Consider the following 16,783-nt stretch of genomic DNA (forward strand, 5'->3'; position numbering starts at 1 on the left):
CAAAGAGAGGGGGCAGCTCCTCCTTTTCTCCAAGTTTTTGTGTTGGAGCATAATTGTTATGCTGAAGACTCCAGGGTTTAAGACCTGTGAGACTTGCTGCAGGTCTTTTTCCCCTGCCAAATGAAAGGTCTGTCTGGGTTTTCAGAGCAGATCCAAGAACAACAGAGAGGCTAGACTTAAGCTCATACTAATAAATATGCCCTAGCTCCTGAGGTGTCCGCTTTCCGCCCTCCCCGTACATCGGCCTTTGTGACACAGACACCCTTGGTCACTGTTTCTGCTTTGTCTGCAACCCCAGACAATTTCAGTTCAAAAAAGAGGAAACATACCTCCCTCAGCATGGAAATGAAGAAGAGAGGCAGATCATCACATAAGACCCACTTTTGGAAGACTTCTCATCTCTGTAAGGATACATTCTGCTGCTGAGTCTGGTACCATAGCATCACTACTGAGGAAGCAGCTCTGCTCGGAGGTGCCTACACAAGAGCAACTACCACAGTGGCACTTTCTGATCCATTGTGGCTCCGAGAGACACTGACAGGGCTGCCATTCATGCCCTAGTAGTGGTATCTTGCAGTGCCTCTGCAAGGGGACATGCCCCTTCAATCATCTCAGTACCACAACAACTTCCATCTCACCACCCTAATTCTAACTTCGGGTGAAGGATATCAGAGTCATCCACCCCTTTCCAGGTTCCTTTCTTCAGAGAATCTCATTATTTCTGATTAACCTGAATCTCCAATTATGGGAGGATCTATCAGCTTCACCTCCACACTACAGCTACAAAAGCAGCATGTTGGGACTGGTTTAAAACTCCAGCCTTCGGTACTGATTAGAACATCGGAGGATGTTCTAATGCAGGGGAAGATTCCTCTGACTCAGAGATTGGTACAGGGATCCATCCTGTTAGCATTCTACCTTATCCCCAGTATCCCCTTTCATAAAGTTGCTTCTGGGGAACCTGCAAGACATCATAGACCCAGAGATTATGATTATCATTGGGTTCTCTTCCCTTGTACACCTCCTCAGTGAGGTTACAGGGACCCATGGGCTCACTTTGGCAACCAACTCCATCGGATGCCTAAGAGAAAGCACTGGTAACCACCAGTACTGTACCAATGACTGGCTCCAACAGACTATCCGAGAATAAAGTGAACATTGGCACCACACACCTCAGTACACACACTTCTCAGGTACTGGCACATATGCAAGAGGAACAGGAGTCTCAGAGGAGATGTCACCTCCATCTGGAAAGTCCTGTTCATTTCTAGACAAGGTTGTAATGCCACCACCACCCTTCTAGGTAGATGAAAAGTCCAGCATACTCCCTTCAAGTGCCACTTGAGGAGGTGCAAGAGTCCAAACATTCCCTGGTTGATATCATGAACATCAATCCCCAAGGAAAGGTTGCCCTGCCTGTCAGCGAGGCACTCTTATCTCCTGCACATGCCCCGAGGCAAACACCTGCCACAATTCCACCAACATGTAAGTGTGTAAATAAGAAATACTATATCTCACACAAAGGAATAGGGTAATTCTTCTCCCACCCTAATCCCAACTCTCTTGTGATGGAGGCTATGAATAAGAGGAACCATCAAATTCAATCTAGGCCCTCTTCATCAAATAAGGAATCCAAATGGCTGGACTTGATGGGAAGGAAGTTTACCTGTAACATTCACAGGTGCAAACAGGAGATGAGGGAACAGATTTATTGTGCCTGCTCCCCTCTCTAGTGAAGAAAAACATTCATCCCAAAGTTTACCATACCTGGAAATTTTTGTAGTCTGGTGGAAAGAGTCTTCCAGTTTCCAGGATTTTTTTCAAGATTTTTCAGAATGGGGACCTAGAGTTAGGTTTCTAAGTTCATATTTAGAAACGTAAAGAAATACATATATTATTTTCAAAAGTGAGGAGCTTCCAGCATCTCCCCACTGACTACAGTGGGAGTTGTTGGGTGCTCACAATCTTTACGTATCATACTGCCTATTCAGAAATCTAAATATGACCATAACAACCTTTAGACATCTGTTTTTGAAAATCTTGGCTTAGATATCTGTTCCCTTTATCCCATTGAGCTACTGCTGGAAGTTCTACCTCCTGCATCAGCAGAGCACATTATTTCAAAACATTTCTAATTTTTATTGTTTCTAAAATAATTTGTGTTTTTTGGTTAAAACTCCATCCCCTCTCTTCCTGCAAAATTTGTGTGTATTCAGATCTGGAGTTGTGGTTTGAATCTGTCTCCAGTTAACTATCTTGGGATGATATATAGTGTATCTGAGTGATGTTCCATGTCACCTGCTGTACTGATCAGGACAGGTGCTTAGTGACTGAGGTTCTGTTAGCTAGCTTTACTCAGAGGTAAAATTAGAAAAGCAGGATGGTGATGTCTGAAAAATGTATTTATCCATTTACCTTGGTCTTATTTCAGGCTGATCAACTAATGTTTGCTTTGCATTTTGTAAGAGGAATGCACCCTGAACTTTTCCAAGATAACGTAAGTACTGTAAAAAAACAAACCCAGGTGTTTTACTTGATCTTAAAACAGCCAAATAAATGTAAATTAGGATTCATATGTTTGCGTAGTGGCCTGGTGCAGTAAATATACAGTGGTTATTTTTGTATTTATGTACTTGTATTTCTGTATGATAATTTTAAACAGTTTCTTATTTTGGGTGTTAACTTTAATTGTATTAGGTTGGAAATATAGGCCATCATTGGAGAGATCATGGAAAAGTAAATTTTAAAGAGGGGTTTTAAGGAGAAGGCACAGCATGGCTTCCAGGACCAGGATGAACATGTGGGAGTGTAGAGAGAATGGAAGAAAATGCAGTGTGTTTTTTAGAGAAAGCTCTGACAGGAAGGTGATTAGAGTTAGTGTGCAGATCCCAACTAGGAGAGAGGTGGAAAACAACAGAGAAGATGTAGGGTGATGGTGAGGACGAGAAGTTTGAATCTGATGTGGAAATATATGTTGAGAAGGTTAAGAGATTGAAAGAAGTGAGATGGCGTCTGCACCAGGAGGGAAAGATGAGTTTGGTAATGGCATTTTAGATAAACCGTTAGGTCTTGTCTAGCTTGCGGTGGTGTGTAGGGTACGTAGAGTACATGATGCAGTGAAAGGCAGGCTGCATCCACACTGCAGTGTGGCTAGTTACATGTGATAGGAAAAGGCTTTGGCTGTGGAGAGGCAGCAGGGAAAGGCTCTGGAAGCGGGACAATTCACTGCTAAAAAAGGCAGAGTAGATGTGGGAGACATTGTTTGGGCATGTAGAAAGCCATGTAGCGTTTGACTTCAGTACCCAGAAAGATAATGGAGCTAATAATCAAGCAATCAATTTGCAAACACCTAGAATATAATGAGGTGATAAGTAACAGTCAGCATGGTTTGTCAAAAACAAATCATGACAAACCAACGTAATAGCTTTCTTTGACAGGGTAACAAGCCTACTGGATAAGGGGGGAAGCAGTAGATGTGATATATCTTGACTTTAGTAAGTCTTTCAACACTGTCTCGCAGGACCATCTCATAAACAAATTAGGGAGATACAACGTAGATTAAGCTACTGTATGATAGGTGCATAACTGGTTGGAAAACCATTCCCAGAGAGTAGTTATCAGTGGTTCACAGTCAAGCTGGAAAGGCATATCGAGTGGGAAACTGCAGAGGTCAGTCTTGGGTCTGGTTCTGTGTAATATCATCTTCAATGATTTAGATAATATCATAAAGATTACACTTATAAAGTTTGTGGATGATACCAACTGGGAAGGGGTTGCAAGTGTTTTGGAGGATTAAAATAGGATTAAAATTCAAAATGACCTGGACAAACTAGAGAAATGGTCTGAAGTAAATAGGATGAAATTTAATAAGGACAAATACAAAGTACTCCACTTAGGGAGGAACAATCAATTACACACATACACAATGGGAAATGACTGCCTAGGAATGAGTACTGAAGTAAGGGATCTAGGGATCATAGTGGATCACAAGCCAAATATGAGTCAACAGTTAACACTCTTAAAAAAAAAAAAAAAAAAAAAGCTATCATCATACATTAGCAGGAGTGTTGTAAACAAGACACAAGAAGTAATTCTTTCCCTCTACTCTGCCCTGATAAGGCCTCAACTGGAGTATTGTGTGCAGTTTTGGGTGCCACATTTCAGGAAAGATGTGGACAAATGGGAGAAAGTCCCCAGGAGACAGCAACAAAAACGATTAAAGGTCTAGAAACATGACCTATGAGGAAAGATTGAAAAAATTGGGTTTGTTTTATCTGGACAAGAGAAGACTGAGGTGGCGACATGATAACAGTTTTCAAGTACATAAAAGGTTGTTACAAGGAGGAGGGAGAAAAATTGCCCTTGTTAACCTATACGAATAGGACAAGAAGCAACGGAGAGTTAGGTTCGACATTCCTAACTGTCAGGGTAGTTAAGCATTGGAATAAATTGCCTAGGGAAGTTGTGGAATCTCTGTCATTGGAGTTTTTAAGAGCAGGTTAGACAAACAGCTGTTAGGGATGGTCTAGATCAGTGGTTCTCAACCACAGCCCACTTGTGGCCCAATCAGCACACAGCTTGTGGCCCATATGACATCCTCAGGGCTATAGAGGTAGTATATATACTGTGTAGATGCAGCCCACATAATACATAGAGAGCTGTATATGTGGCCCACAATGGTAAATATGTTGAGAACCACTGGTCTAGTTAATACTTGAGTGCAGGGAAGTGGACTAGAAGATCTCTCGAGGTCCCTTCCAGTCCTACTCTTCTATGATAGTAAACCCTAGGGTTCTGACATGTCTGTTATCTGCTCACCTAAGCAGTGCCTCACTGTCTACACTGCCATTTATACCCATACTAACCGGCATGCAGTGTTTATACTCTACACGCTGCCATAAGTGTAGACCTACCCTTAGGATGCAAGATGCGACTCAGACCAGAAAGAAAGGAGAAGGTGGAAGATTACCAAGGCAAGCACAAGGGTGTTGGAAGTAGTGAGAGTGAGAGATGAATTATTTAGCTGTTATAGAGAAAGAAATGAGGGGAAAAAAGACAGGAAAGTTGAAAGAAATAGTGGAGACAGTGATTGTACAAAGGTTGCAAGGTTAGGGTATGAAGACTTAAGATACACTCACCAACTTCAAGGCTGTGACTCAAATTTATCCCTTTCTCTCAGTTTTTGAGAATGTTTTGCCTTCTCTGTTTAATCTTTTAGATTATAAATTCTACAGGGCAAGGACTTGCAAATAGTATTTTTCTGACTAAAGTAAAGCCTGGCTACTCAGCCTTCTTAAATGTTTGTGAGTACTAATCTATATCTTGATTACGTATGTTTACTATGCACTTGTATTAGCTGTTAGAATTTCTGCCTGTCTAACATCAGTTCATATACGGTGCACATTCCTGCAGTATCCAGGTACTTCCCAAGAATTAAAACAAGTAACTAGTATCAATATTTCTCTCCTTTCCCTTCAGTTAGAAGTAAGTTACTTGATTAGTTGAGTATTTGTTTGTGAGACAAATGTATTGATGGAAATCAAAGTGGAAGAGATGTTTTGTGTTTAGCTCTGAATGTGGCAAAGTTAAAAGTTACATCTCTTTTGCTAGAGAGTTCTATAGTATAGGTCCTACTACTGTAAAAATTCTGTCTCAAGTGCTCATGAGTCTTCCCTTACTGGTCAACAGTTTTGTGGTTCAAGAGGAACACACCTATTATGGGAGTGGGGCACGGTTGTAGAGGAAGAAATGGTCCCTCTTAGTCTTTGTAGCCTGATTCTTGCTGCATCTGGTTTATGTGTATATGTATATGCCTTTTTATATTTGGATGGTTATAAATAATTTGCTTCTAATTAGCTAAGTCACTGGCTGTAAAGAATCTTGGGAGAGATGGAATGGCATCAATATTTAACGCTCTAGCATCCATAGAACGCTCTGCTATGTTGTTGATGCTGTTGACTTTTGATTGTGTAACGTCATAGACAAAAGCCCAGTGGATGTGTGGATTGACCTACCTGAAGTCGGAGAAATGCTATTTTCCTTAAATAAGAAAACCTCTATTATTGTTTTTATATATATTTTAAAATATAATAAATTAGCCCCTGGCCATAGAATCATAGATACTAGAGATGTAAAATATTTATACTATTAAGTTATTTGGTCTACCCCTTTCCTCCTCTACCTGAAGGATTGTGCCCAGCAAAAATATTTTTTTAAAAATATCTGGCCTAGGCTATAGTGACCCAAAGTACTCATCTTGGATGACTATACCACAGTCTAATAGATCTTGCCATCAAGAAGTTGTATCTACTTTTTTCCTGTCTTAATTTAGTCAGAGTACTCTGTTATGTCACAGTGTATGACAGTAAATAAACCCTCTCTTTCTCTGGTGATTATACCTTTCAAATACTGCAAAATGGTAATAGGAAGCAGATCAGATCAGGTCTATCTAGTCTAGTACTAGCTGCTTCAGAGGAAAATGCAAGAACTCCAGAAGCAGGCAGTTGCGGTAAGATTTTCAAAGGTAATTAGGTAAATGCCTACAGATGTAGATAGGTGCCTAGTGGGATTTACAAAATTCCTTGAACAGGTTAGGTGCATAACTCCCATTGATTTACACACATCTTTAGGTGCCTAAAATACCTTTGAAAATAGGTTCCTGAGTGAAGAAACTACTCACAGGAAAACTTTCAGTTGGCTTATGTACTGAAGCATGATGGTTTATATTCCTTTGATAACTTTTAGGAGGCTTTTTTGTTGTAGACGTTGTTTTTGTTTTTTAGTCCATGCTGTTGTAATTCTTGATGATCATATTATTCACAGAAATCTCTAGTGCCTGTTTGAATCCCACTAAGTTCTTGGCTTTAATGTATATCATGCCCCCTACATCCTATACTTCTATTAGTCAAGTTACGTGTGTTTAGCTTCTTTTATCTTTTCTCATAAATCCATCCCTCCAACACCTTATTTGGGATTTACAAAGGGAATTAAGCACTCACATCAGCAGGAGCTGGGTGACTCCTTAGGCCCCTTTAAAAATTCATTCATAATTGTTAGTACTATTCTCAGATCTCCCTCTACTTTATCTGTAACTATTATGTTGTGTTCTTTAAGATATCCCTATGCCTTGTCTAAGTTGTTTTATTTGATTTTTTTCCATAGGAATGGGATACTTTTACAGGTGTGATCATTGGAGACATGTTAAGAAAATCAGTAAGCTATATTTATTTATTTATTTATTCTGAAGTAAGGAATACATTGATAGAATCCTAAAAGATTATGCTCAAATGTATTGTACGTTTGTTATTTACTGTATAAATATATATATATGTGTGTATGTATGTATAGTATGAACAGATGAGCTATTTTATAGCAATAGAAATATTTAAAATATGTGAACATAAGTAATTTTTTTACTTTTGATAAAGTTGTATCATTTTTTGTTGTGTGACTGCAGTACTGTCCCTAAATGTAAATTTAACTATATTTAAATGCAGTAAATCCACCCTCTCTAAAATAAGTTTCAGAGTAACAGCCGTATTAGTCTGTATTCGCAAAAAGAAAAGGAGTACTTGTGGCACCTTAGAGACTAACCAATTTATTTGAGCATAAGCTTTCGTGAGCTACAGCTCACTTAAATTGGTTAGTCTCTAAGGTGCCACAAGTACTCCTTTTCTTTTCTCTAAAATAGGGAATTCTAGATTCTGACTTCTCCCCAGCACAAAATATTTTGGATGCACCTGTCTTCTTAAAAACACCAGAGGCAATCAGACATGTCCACATTGCTTTGAGACCTTGACAACCCTTTCTCCCAACCTTAGATTTTCTGTCTCTGACTATGTAGGCAGAAAGGAAACTGAACACTCCCACCTTATCCATTACTGCCCTGGGTTTGGAAGCCACATTTTAGAGCAGAATGAGCAATAGGGGAAGACATTTTTTTGTGCAGAGAAGGGGAATTGTGCTCTTGGTTTCATACCCCTCCCTCCCAGCATGTTGGAGCCAACTAAAAGGAACAGATTAAGGGCTGAGTGGTGCTACATCTCTGAGGAGGATACCCTCTTGGGAGCCACAGAAGGGAAACTCTGCCATTATTGCTCACAGTCTTCAAAACAGCCTTCCAAGGGGAGCAGTGGAGAAAAAAAAATTAACTGGCTTCAAGACTTAGCTTGATAAGTTCATGGAGGGGACGGTATGAAGAGACTGCTACAAAGGCATGTAGCCGATCTGCGACTGCTGTCAGCAAATATCTCCAATGGCCCGTGATGGGACACTAGATGGGGGCGAGTGTTGAGTTACCACAGATAATTCTTTCCCAGGTGTCTGGCTGCTGGGTCTTGTACCTCCTCAGGGTCTAACTCATTGCCATATTTTGTGTCAGGAAGGAATTTTCCCCAGGTCACATTAATAAGAGACCCTTGGGGGCGGTCAGGGGCGGGGGCGTTCACGTTCCTCTGCAGCATGGAGCATGGGGTAATTTGCAGGTTTAAACTAGTGTATATGGCAGATTCTCTGTAACTTGAAGTCTTTAAATTATGTTTTGAGGATTTCAGTAACTCAGCCAGGGATTATAGGTCTATTACAGCAGTGGGTGGGCAAGGTTCTGTAGCCTGCAATGTGCAGGAGGTCAGACTAGATGATCATGATGGTCCTTTCTGTCCTTAAAGTCTGTGAGCCTAACCTTGCTCTGTGAGGGGAAGGGATTTGGATGGTAAATGGATTTTGAGGCCTCTGTGTCATCCTCACATCAGTAGAGATTGCTCCAAAGATACCTCTGCAAGGGCTGGTCAGTCAACTTCAGTCCTTGGATTCAGCAAACTGGGCTTACTCACCCATCAAGAACTCTTTAAGGGTAAGTCCAACCCTCCAGACCATTTGGTCCAATCCACCTCTAAAGGAACAATGGCTAAGGTCTTTCCCAGGTTTTTATGTGGATAATTGATTGGCTTGTCAAGGAATTTAGTGTCTTTTTGGACTCTGCCTCTTCCTGAGGATTTCTTAGAGAAGTTCCTGGGCCTCTTCTCTGATTATATATTGGATGATGAATATGGGGCTCAAGATCCTACCCCATGTAGGCTGTGGGGCAAAACAGAGCATCACATGATAAGAGACCAGTCCTTCAATGGTGAAATCACCTCCCAAGGACAACCCAAAAAGCCAAACTCAAAAGGAAAAAAAAGTCCCAAAGCACTCCAGATCTTCACTTCTTTTCACAAACTCCAGCCCCTGCCCCAAAATTGAGGTGGACTGCCAGCTGTAATATAAAGTCAGAAGCTCTTTTGTTGTTACTCACAATGATGGACCAAGAGAAGGGATTTTTATTTTTGCAGGGGTAAGACCTGGCATAGCATAGGGAAGCCCAGATCAGGGAATGCTTTCAGTCTCTCCTTCCAATCCAAGCTATCACTCTGACTGCAGCAGGGCGTGCCTCAGTCCAGAAATAGGCCGAAGGAGCAGAATTTCCCAGTTTTCAGACATAATTCCAGTTGACTTCAGACAAGTGATACAGATATTCTCTGGAATTTCAGGCTCCTCCACATCCCTTTTTTATTCTTTCTTCAGCCTCAAGAGATGATTAGAAGAAAAAAATTGTCTTGCAGAATTCTCCCATTTCCTTGAGATTTACATCTTGTCCCTCAACCAAAATTTCTCAAAGCTTTGTTCAATAATCTTCATGGTAAGAAAAAGATCTGTAGAAGTCTTCATCATCCTAAATGTCATGAGGCTGGTCAGGTTGTTGAAGAAGACAAAACTGAGGATAGCGAGAGCAGCTTCTATTGTTGCTGCCATGTCTCAAGAAGATCTTTTAATGTAGGTGGAACAGGCAGAGACTTATATGCAAAGTCAAGGTTCAGTCAACTGCAGTTTCTTTGTTTTTGTTTATGAAAATCAACACAATTACTATGTGTTGTCCTCCACCAGGATGTTTACAAAGCTATTGAAAATGGTAATAAAGCAGCTGAGCCGTCCAGGGATTCATCTGACGCATGGTTTAGATGCCACACTTATCAGAGCATCATGCCCAGGGACTTTGTAACCAGTGACCCATAGACCCAATCCCAATCACATTATTTGTAATAAAGTTAAATAAGAGATTGTTGATAATATCTCATAGAATCATAAATGAAGGGCTGGAAGGGACCTCGAAAGGTCATCTTATCCAGTCCCTCTTCCCCTCTCGCCCCCACTAAAGCAGGACCAAATGTACGTAGGCCATTCCTGACAGGTGTTTGGAGGTTTTTAAGAACAGGTTAGACAATAACAGGGATTCCACAACCTCCCTTGGAAACCTATTCTAGTACTTAACTATTCTTATAGTTAGAAAGGTTTTCCTAATATCTAACCTGAATCTCCCTTGCTGCAGATTAAGCCCATTACTACTTGGCCTACCTTCAGTGTACATAGAATCATAGAAGATTAGGGTTGGAAGAGACCTCAGGAGGTCATCTAGTCCAACCCCCGCTCAAAGCAGGACCAACCCCAACTAAATCATCCCAGCCAGGGCTTTTTCAAGCCATCCCTTTAAAATCTCTAAGGATGGAGATTCTACCACCTCTCTAGGTAACCCATTCCAGTGCTTCACCACCATCCTAGTGAAATAGTTTTTCCTAATATCCAAGCTAAACCTCCCCCACTGCAACTTGAGACCATTGCTCCTTGTTCTGACATCTGCCGTCACTGAGAACAGCCTAGCTCCATCCTCTTTGTAACCCCCCTTCAGGTAGTTGAAGGCTGCTATCAAATCCCCCCTCACTCTTCTCTTCTGCATACTAAAGAAGCCCAGCTCCCTCAGCCTCTTCTCCTAATTCATGTGCCCCAGCCTCCTAATCATTTTCATTGCCCTCTGCTGGACTCTCTCCAATTTGTCCACATCCTTTCTGTAGTGGGGAGCCCAAAAATGGACGCAATACTCCAGATGTGGCCTCACCGGTGCCAAACAGAGGGGAATAATCACTTCCCTTGATCTGCTGGCAATGTTCCTATTAATGCAGCCCAACATGGAGGACAGTTAATCAGTTAATCACTTATTCTCTTGATAACTGCCCTTACCATATTTGGAGACTGTTATCAGATCCCTACTCAGTCTTCTTTTCAGAAGACTAAACTTACAGTAGATCCCAGTTTATCCAATCTAATTGGGATCAAGGCCAGATCAGATAATCAAAATTCCAGGTAAATCGGAGAATGGGAAAATGTGATGCTGCAGTGCCATCTAGTGGCCAGAGGAGAGATCACTCGCTTCTGACCCCAGAGTCCTGGTTGTTGGGTAACTATGGAGAGCTGGTTAAGGGAGGGTTGGATAAATAAGGTTCTAATGTACCTTTTTTTTTTTTTAACCTTTCTTTTTAGGTCAGATTTTCTAATCTTTTATAACTTTTGTTCCTCTGTCCACATCTTTCCTGAAGCGTGGAGTCCAAAACTGGACACAGTACTCTGGATGAGGTGCCACTAATGCTGAGTAGAGCGGCATGTCTTACATACAACATACCTCCCATGTCTTACATACAACACTCCTATTAGTACACTCCAGAATGATATTAGCCTTTTTCACAACTGCATCACGTTTTTGGCTTTTAGTAAATATGTGATCTAGTATAACCCCCAGATCCTTTTCAGCAACACTAGTGCCTAACCGTTACCCCCCATGTTGTAGTTGGGCATTTGATTTTTCTTTCCTACATGTAGTACTTTGCATTTGTCTTTACTGAATTTCATCATATTGATTTCAGACCAATTTGACAAGGTCATTTTGAATTCTCATCCATTCTCCAAAGTCCTTGCAACCTCCCGAAGCTTGGTGTCTGCCACACATTTTATAAACATAGTCCTCTCCATTATTCATGTTGTTATTGAAAGTGTTTAAAAGTACCAGATCCAGGACAGACCCATGCAGGATCCCACTAGATATGTCCTACCAGTTTGACAGCAAACCATTGAGAACTATTCGTTTAGTATGATCTTTCAGTCAGTTATGCCCCTAATTTATAATATTTTCATCTATACCACATTTCCTTAGTTTAGTTAAGAAAATGTCATGTGGGAGCCTTACTAAAATCAAGATCTATCACATCTACTGCTTCCCTCCTATCCTCTACACTAGTATAGGATTTTCATAGGATATTCGAGGAGTCGAGATAAACACAAAGAGAACCAGAACATTTCCTACACAAGAAAGACTTAAAAAAACAAAGGCACTGATGTCCGGGGTATTATAGAACAGAGTATCCTTCATCCATATTTACCTGCTGTTCTTTGGTCATTTGGCCTCAAATATTATTCTGTGGACAGGACTGCACATGAGAGATTTTTTGGGATTCCTTTTAAAAACCTGTAACCATTCCCAAATTAGAGATTTAGAGGAAAATAAAGATAACATCCAGCCTATCACTGGGTGGAAACAGGATAGTATGGTAGCATTCTTACTGCAAAATCTTGAGTCCAAAACCCTGACCGTATATGCCAGTCTTCCAGGATGGGGATTACACGTGGGACAACATCCTGGAACATGATCAGCATCAGAAATTCCCTACAGTATCAACTTCCTAGAGATGGTCAGCATGGCTCATCAGAATTCCGGGAGCCCTTGAGAAAGGAGCACTTTCTTGTTCAATGAGACTTTACAATGATCATGGAATATATCAAGCAGGAATAGGGCAGAAGAAGTGCAAATCTAAATGCCAAACAATAACTTTTTTTTCTTGGGCAGAAGGTCACCTCACCTAATAACAGCAATCAGTATAAAAGGGGCATATTGACGATACAAGTGGACAGGGTAAGCTTTCAGCAGATAGACAGTCCAAAAAGCTAAAAAGCTCATATCCAGGGAGCTAGGCCATCACCAAGAGTATCTATTTGTGTTCAGTCAGAACACCAAAAAAACAGTGATTTTCTTCACCCAAGATGACTGGAAACATACAGTAACATTCACTAACAGCTGAATTTGCTTGTCTATGCTTCCCCCCCTTTTACTACTAGGACGAGTTTTACAGAAGTTTTAAAAAATGGGGGGAAACTGCTATTGTTGTTGCTCTAAAATCAGCCAAGAAGTCCATGGTACTTGGACATAGTGAAGATGTCATAAAGGGTCTCCACTCCATCTGCTATGTTATAGCCTGCTACTGCATCCTAATCCAGACTGAGTGATATAATGGCTATGTAATGACGGGTACTAAACAAGATAATCGATTCCTCCAAAATAATGGTGTTTCATAGCTTCATAGAAACTCCAAAGAGTTTCTATCCATTGGCCTGTGCAAGAATTTGGACAGTGTTCTCCCATTGGTGTCAAGATAGTCAAGCCCAAGAAAACAAGCATTATAGCTCTTCTGGAATTTTACAGAATGACCTAATCTGAGACCTCCCACCATCATTGCTGATGACCCAACACTAAATAGCATATTACACAAGGGCTCATCTAAATCTCTGGTAGATCATCCAAGAATAATAAATGTCCTTGTGCAGCATTTGTCCAAACCATAATCCTGTCTTCCCTATCTGGGATCTGTCCAGGGGGCTAAAGTCTGTCAGAACCAAATATTTCAAACTAATGGCTTCTAATGCCATGCTTCCTGGTTACAAGCACAACAGCCAGAAATATCTCCAAAATGTATGCTCTTAATACACACTGGCCCATGAAGAGAAGATTCTTCCAAATTCAGAATCATCTTCACAAGGATAAACGCTGTTCTCCATACATTACCAGGAATTATTTTTCCTTTGGTTTGCCCAAAGGAAGCTCATCTTCCTGGATGTGGAAATAGACATTAAGATGGAATTTACTTAAACATCATCTTTATTTATTTCCTTTCACTAAAAGTGCTTAGGTCTGCAAGCTTCTAAATACTTAATAGCCAGGTGGATCATGCTGTGAAGTACTGAAGTTTACATGGTTGCACAGAAACTAGTCCAAAAAGGGAGCAGAATCCATTCAGCACACACTGTGGTGCTATGGTGAGCAGAAAGAGTGTGAGTCACCTCAGAGGAAATATGTAACACTGCCACCTGATCATCCATCAACACTTTTATTGAGTACTACAGTCAGACCTTCTTTCCTCTGAGGGGAAAAATTCCTTCGGCAGCTAATTGCTCCAAATGGTGTTCTGTGATAGGCTGGGTCTTTATCTGGATCATACTCATGCAGCTTTGGAGTCTCTTCCCCTTTAAGAGTCCTTTCTCTCTTCGGGAGCTTTATTCCACCCTTTCTGGTCCTCCTCCTGTTTAAGGGGACGTTCTATAAGGTACCTTATAAAGGTCTCGTGGGCAGCAGAGGCTTGCCAACTGTTTTCCTCTCTGTCATTCTGTAGCAAGGACCAGCTATTCCTGAGGCTCAGCAGCTTTCTTCCTAGTTGCAATGCCTTCCTGTGACAAGCAACTTCTTTTAAAGCTTGCTTCCTCCAGCTGGAGTAGGCTCTGCAGGTGTGTCTATCTGGTAACAGTTGAGCACGGAGGCGCTTGTTATCCTTCTCCTGATTGATATGGGGGTCATATCATTACATGATCATGTAATGGTGCCCCATTACATGGTCAACTATACAACATTTTAGAAATCTTGTTCCTGAATATTACTTGCTTTTCCTTCCATATTATCTTTTTTTTTTTTCTGCTTTGAATACACCAGATGTCTTAGAGAAAGGTCAAGATCCAGACTGGAACATTTCTGACTAGATTGTTTCCTTTCTCAGTATGACATCTCCTGCAGTCTGCCCTAAATTGAGATAAATCCTGTGCGTTCTTCTACAGTGGCCTCCTAAGAGTCCATGTGGATCATGAATGTGCTTTAACAAGGCAATAAAACATTATTGTAAAGTTTATTTTAAGTATCTAGATTTCAATATTTTAGAAGTACTCATCTGCTGTGAAGATGGAAGGGGGAGGACTAAATCTAGTCAAGTCTGAGGTGCCTCTTGTATAAGCAAAATGTAATAACTTTATAAAATAGAAATAATAAACAAACATTGCTACACTATTCATAAATTTATCAATAGAACACCATTAAAAGATTCTTGTAAAGGATGTTGCCAGTGTTTTCATATCTGTTTTCATTTTGAAACTTTAGTTATTAAACAACTTGTAGGTTTGAATTTTACAAATATATAGCTTACTTTGTTTTATAAGGATTCACAAAGAGGTATCCGTGACCAAATTCCATCTTGGATAGAACAGGAACGAACTTGGGCAGTAGCATCTCTGAAGGTATTGTCTATGTGATTTAAAATCATTTTGAAATGGTCTTGATATATTCAGAAGTATTAATATGGACTTGAAAATTAAATATTTTCCAACTTAACTGCAGTTTTAGTTATTTTAAACTGTATTCAAAATTAGAAGTAGAAAAATTACTTAGCATTTTGACATACACATTTCTAGAATGCAAGACTGTATTTTCATAAGTAGCCTAAAAATTAGTATCTACAATTTTGCATGCATAAATTGGGTAGCTAGATTAAATTTCCATGCACACATTTGAGGCCTGTTTGAGGTACCTAGTGGTCAGATTGGGTAGCTTCATATTAATTAGAAGTCCCAACATTTTCTTGGACTGATTTCTCTTACGACAGTCTATGTTCCCCTGCTGAAAGGAGTGAAATAAAAGTAACAATCTCTGAAGTGCTGATCTAGGGCTACTCTCCTACTGCATAAAGCTCACCAGCAAGAAGGGAAGGGCTGAGAGTTCATGAGGGAGATAAATTAACAAGCTTCAGAGGACTAGAACTGTGATACTTCAATGTTGGTTATTTTTCACTTCCTCCCTTCCGTAGGGACCAAAAGCAATTGGGGGTAGGTATGGGAGCATTTGGGACAGAGAACAGTTGATGCATTGAGTGAAATAAATTAGCCATGGGTGATGGAAAGGACTGAGGTGCGATGGAGGAAGGGAAAGGAACCAAAAGTATTTTTAAAAAGAGAGAATAAAAATAATACTGAGAATGTGTCAGGCGGCTATAAATTGTTGCTTTTATTTTTTGCTTTTTTTTTTTTTTTTTTACTGTTAAATGTACACTATTTGCTTTGTAGATCTCTCTCCCAGCTCTATATCAGACACTCTGCTTTGAAGATGCAGATCTGTGGCGTACTTTCTCTCAGAGCTCTACGTGTGAACAAGATTTTCCATCCATTGTTGCAAAGAATATTACTCTATTTCAACAGGTAATATTTTAATACTGAATTATTTTGAAAATACTTCTCTTAGTGTTGAAACTCAATTTTACTTCATGATTAAGAGATTAGGCTTTAATCCTTGTTTAACAATAATCATTGACTAAAATTATGTTGTCTTCAACGGGATCCTGATTAGTTTAGCTAATTAAATTTTATTTATTTATTTTAATGGCCATTTTTATTTATATTTATTTATTTATTTATTTATTTATTTTTAATGTCCATTACCATTGTACCAAGGTCTTTAATGTACGTGGTGGTGGGTTGGTACTCAAACTGAGCATCTGCTTTAGGATAGGAGATTGTTCATTAAAATGTATAAGTTTCATTTTCCAGACAGGTGGTACTCTCCTTTCCTTGTCACTGGTGTCTTATTGCAGTATTTATCAGCCTGTCAAGCCGGATATCATTAAATTACCCCAACATTAAATGTAAAACCTCCAACATTCATGAAACATTAAGATTGCAAGTTAAGTACTGAAAGGTTAGGAAATGAAACAGTTAAGGTTGAACATGCAACATGAATTCTGCCCATTTTTGCACAAAAATCTTTATTTATGTAGTTTGAATTCACATTAGGGAGGCAATTCGAACCAGTGAATAGGAGCATGGAATTCACAGTCAA

The 16,783-nt window shown here is 40.0% G+C and overlaps 1 protein-coding gene across 5 annotated transcripts in view; it reads left to right on the top strand.

The window, feature by feature from the left end:
* The window catches only part of DYNC2H1 (dynein cytoplasmic 2 heavy chain 1), a 396,411-nt gene that overhangs the window by 196,580 nt on the left and 183,048 nt on the right, over positions 1–16,783 (top strand). For all 5 annotated transcript variants that reach the window (XR_012667749.1, XM_075127044.1, XM_075127048.1 and 2 more), the window contains 4 exons: positions 2,432–2,497; positions 7,162–7,212; positions 15,115–15,192; positions 16,015–16,146. Coding sequence is in view for 4 of the 5 variants with exons in the window: in XM_075127044.1 (XP_074983145.1) it covers positions 2,432–2,497; positions 7,162–7,212; positions 15,115–15,192; positions 16,015–16,146 (327 nt within the window). In the remaining variant the exon portion in view is untranslated. The remainder of the gene's footprint in view (positions 1–2,431; positions 2,498–7,161; positions 7,213–15,114; positions 15,193–16,014; positions 16,147–16,783) is intronic.

This window comes from Caretta caretta, chromosome 1 (assembly GCF_965140235.1).
Source record: "Caretta caretta isolate rCarCar2 chromosome 1, rCarCar1.hap1, whole genome shotgun sequence".
Classification (NCBI taxonomy): Eukaryota; Metazoa; Chordata; order Testudines; family Cheloniidae; genus Caretta; species Caretta caretta.